General features: G+C 43.3%; 1 protein-coding gene across 1 annotated transcript in view; it reads right to left on the bottom strand.

The window, feature by feature from the left end:
* LOC138026339 (leucine-rich repeat-containing protein 74B-like) overlaps positions 1-2,500 on the bottom strand; it is a 19,571-nt gene that overhangs the window by 13,893 nt on the left and 3,178 nt on the right. The window contains exons 3-4 of the mRNA XM_068873649.1: positions 767-939; positions 53-160 (exon numbers count right to left, since the gene is read on the bottom strand). Of these exons, the coding sequence (XP_068729750.1) occupies positions 53-160; positions 767-939 (281 nt within the window). The remainder of the gene's footprint in view (positions 1-52; positions 161-766; positions 940-2,500) is intronic.

Raw genomic sequence — 2,500 nt, 5'->3', positions numbered from 1 at the left:
ACTGTTTAAGTTGTCGCTGTCTTTCAAAAGTCTTGATCTTAACCCTCCTTACCAGTTCTGTAATATAGCAGTTCTCTTTCAACATGGCTGCAATGGCTGCCCCACCGTCTCCTTCCAAGTAATTATCATGTAGGTTCAGGCTGGCCAGTGTCGTATTTAACTAGAGGTATAAGACCTTTTGTAAGTGACTACGGCAAAAATCACATTTAAAAAACGAAAAATATATACTACATGAAGCCGATTCTATGAGTAGCAAGTGTTCTTTTTGCCGGGGTTTCAGCAAGAGTTACTCCTGGTCCTTAAATTTCGAAATTAAACGGTATGCAGTTTCCGAACTTTTAAGTGGGAAATTTAGACGCTGAAAACCCCTTGAAAACGGTAGCTTCAAAGCCGAATTTATACCGGTAATCCGGCCGCACTTCCGGAAAATCCTCGATTCTGATGGTTGTTTAGCAATTACAGTGAAACCCTCGGTATTTCAGAATTGAGTGTCATGATAGACCATGATAAAACTAGGCTGATTTGTTTGACCAGGAAGCTCTAAACGTTTTGGAAGTTAGTTTCATGCAGATGTAAAAATCTGATTTTTACATGTTATTTTTCGGACCAGATATATGAGCAATTTGTGCAAATGGATTCTAAGGCTAGGACGGGGCCCAGGAGTTTCGTCTTTCCGAGTTCGATCGTTTTCCAATTGTAAACATAAACAAACTATGAACCTATTAAATCAGCCATTAAAGTAAGTCTGATTTTACCCGTAACAGACCTCAAGTGCAGCAGCTAAGGCCTTTCCACCTTTTGGGCCCAGTAGACGGTGTTTTAAATCAAGCTGCTTTTCTCGGATATTCCTCAGGAAGAACGATACAGGCGTTACGTCCAAGCATTTACATGCTGCAAGGTAGAGTTTACTTCCTGTTGCATCATACCTTTCTGCCGTCTCTGAAATAAAGTTTAATGCATTTGCTTAATTAATGGTAACGGTAATAAATTTATACACCGCACATATCACATATAGTCTCGTGAAAGTTTAAAATTCTTTATCTGAGATGAGAGCGGACTTACGACTGTAAAAGCGCCCTTGGCTATTAGTATTTGATCTCACTCGACACATCCAACTCACCTGGCATTCCAGGTGATCTGGTGACGTAATTCGGAGGACTGGGGAGAAAAACTTTAGCGCCGTATTCCACAACCGCGCGCGGCCTAATTTTTTAATTCAACATGGCCGAGGCGAGGTTAGATCTCGTCGTTTCTACTTGAATGTTCTTTCAGTAACAGGAAATGTGGTAGACACGTAATGATCTGTTGAGTTTTGGCGATGGAAGGTACTGCAGGGAGTTTGGAAACAACATCTAAGGCCCCGCGCAGTTGTGGGATACGGCGTTAAAATGTTTCTTCAGAGTCCTCCAAATTACGTCACCGGATCACGTCACCTGGTTAATGTGAAAGGAAGACAGACCACCACGCACCGGTGGCTCAGTTGGTTGAGCACCGGGCTGACATGCGGGAGGTCGTGAGTTCAACTCAGGCCGGACCAACACTCAGGGTCTTTAAATAACTAAGGAGAATTCGAAAGTGCTGCCTTTGTAATGACATGCAAATGGCTAGACACTCTAGTATTCAAAGATAAGGACGATAAACCGTAGGTCGCGTCTCATAACCCTTCAATGTTCATAAATTCTGTGGGCCGTTAAAGATCCCACACACTAGTCTGAAACAGTAGGGCACGGAGTTCCAGGTGTTGTGGTTTGGCCTTTCCTTCAGCAACCTGGTCGGCTTGGCGTAATATTAAAGGGAATGGACTACTGATCGATGAGACCACATAACAGCAAAACAGACAGCAGTCAAAATGAAGGAGTCCAAGTGCTGCAACTGGTAAACCTGGTTAACACCGGGGGTCTCTCCCTAACCTTCACGAACAGTGTACATACATGTGGTTGTGAGAGGGGACCTACGGTTTATAGTCATTATTCTAGAAGACTTGAAAAGTATAACCATTAGCAGATGAAATTACAAAGGCAGCACTTTCTACTCAGTTATTTTAAGACCCTGAGTGTTGGTCCGACCGTCGAGGATGACATTTTATGTACATGTAGCATCTCCAACGCAACGTCATGTGTATTTGTCATTAAATAGGGAGCTTACGCAAGCACGACTGCAACGGCTACGAAAACGCCACAAAACAATAGGCTTGATGAAGAAAAAGCAAGGCTCTGCACTTCCTACACGTACGTTCGGTACATTTCTTTGCCGTCCTCGTCCTCGTCCTGGTGACAACGACGTGAAATAGGCCATTTCCGAGTTGCTGTTTGCCTCGGTTTCGAAGTGAGTCTTGGTGCTCAACTATTGTAAGGAAAATGAGTTTGATTTGCATAAGAGTACGCAACTCATTTCCATTTGAATGGTTGTGCACCAGGACTCGCTATAAAACTGAGGCATGCAGCAACTCGGAAATGGGCTATTCAACAAATTTGAGGTTGTGAAGAAGACGTGAGAACCT

This window comes from Montipora capricornis, chromosome 12 (assembly GCF_036669925.1).
Source record: "Montipora capricornis isolate CH-2021 chromosome 12, ASM3666992v2, whole genome shotgun sequence".
Lineage (NCBI taxonomy): Eukaryota > Metazoa > Cnidaria > Anthozoa > Scleractinia > Acroporidae > Montipora > Montipora capricornis.
The sequence above is the reverse complement of the archived record's forward strand: the minus strand, read 5'-3'. Positions and strand labels throughout refer to the sequence as shown.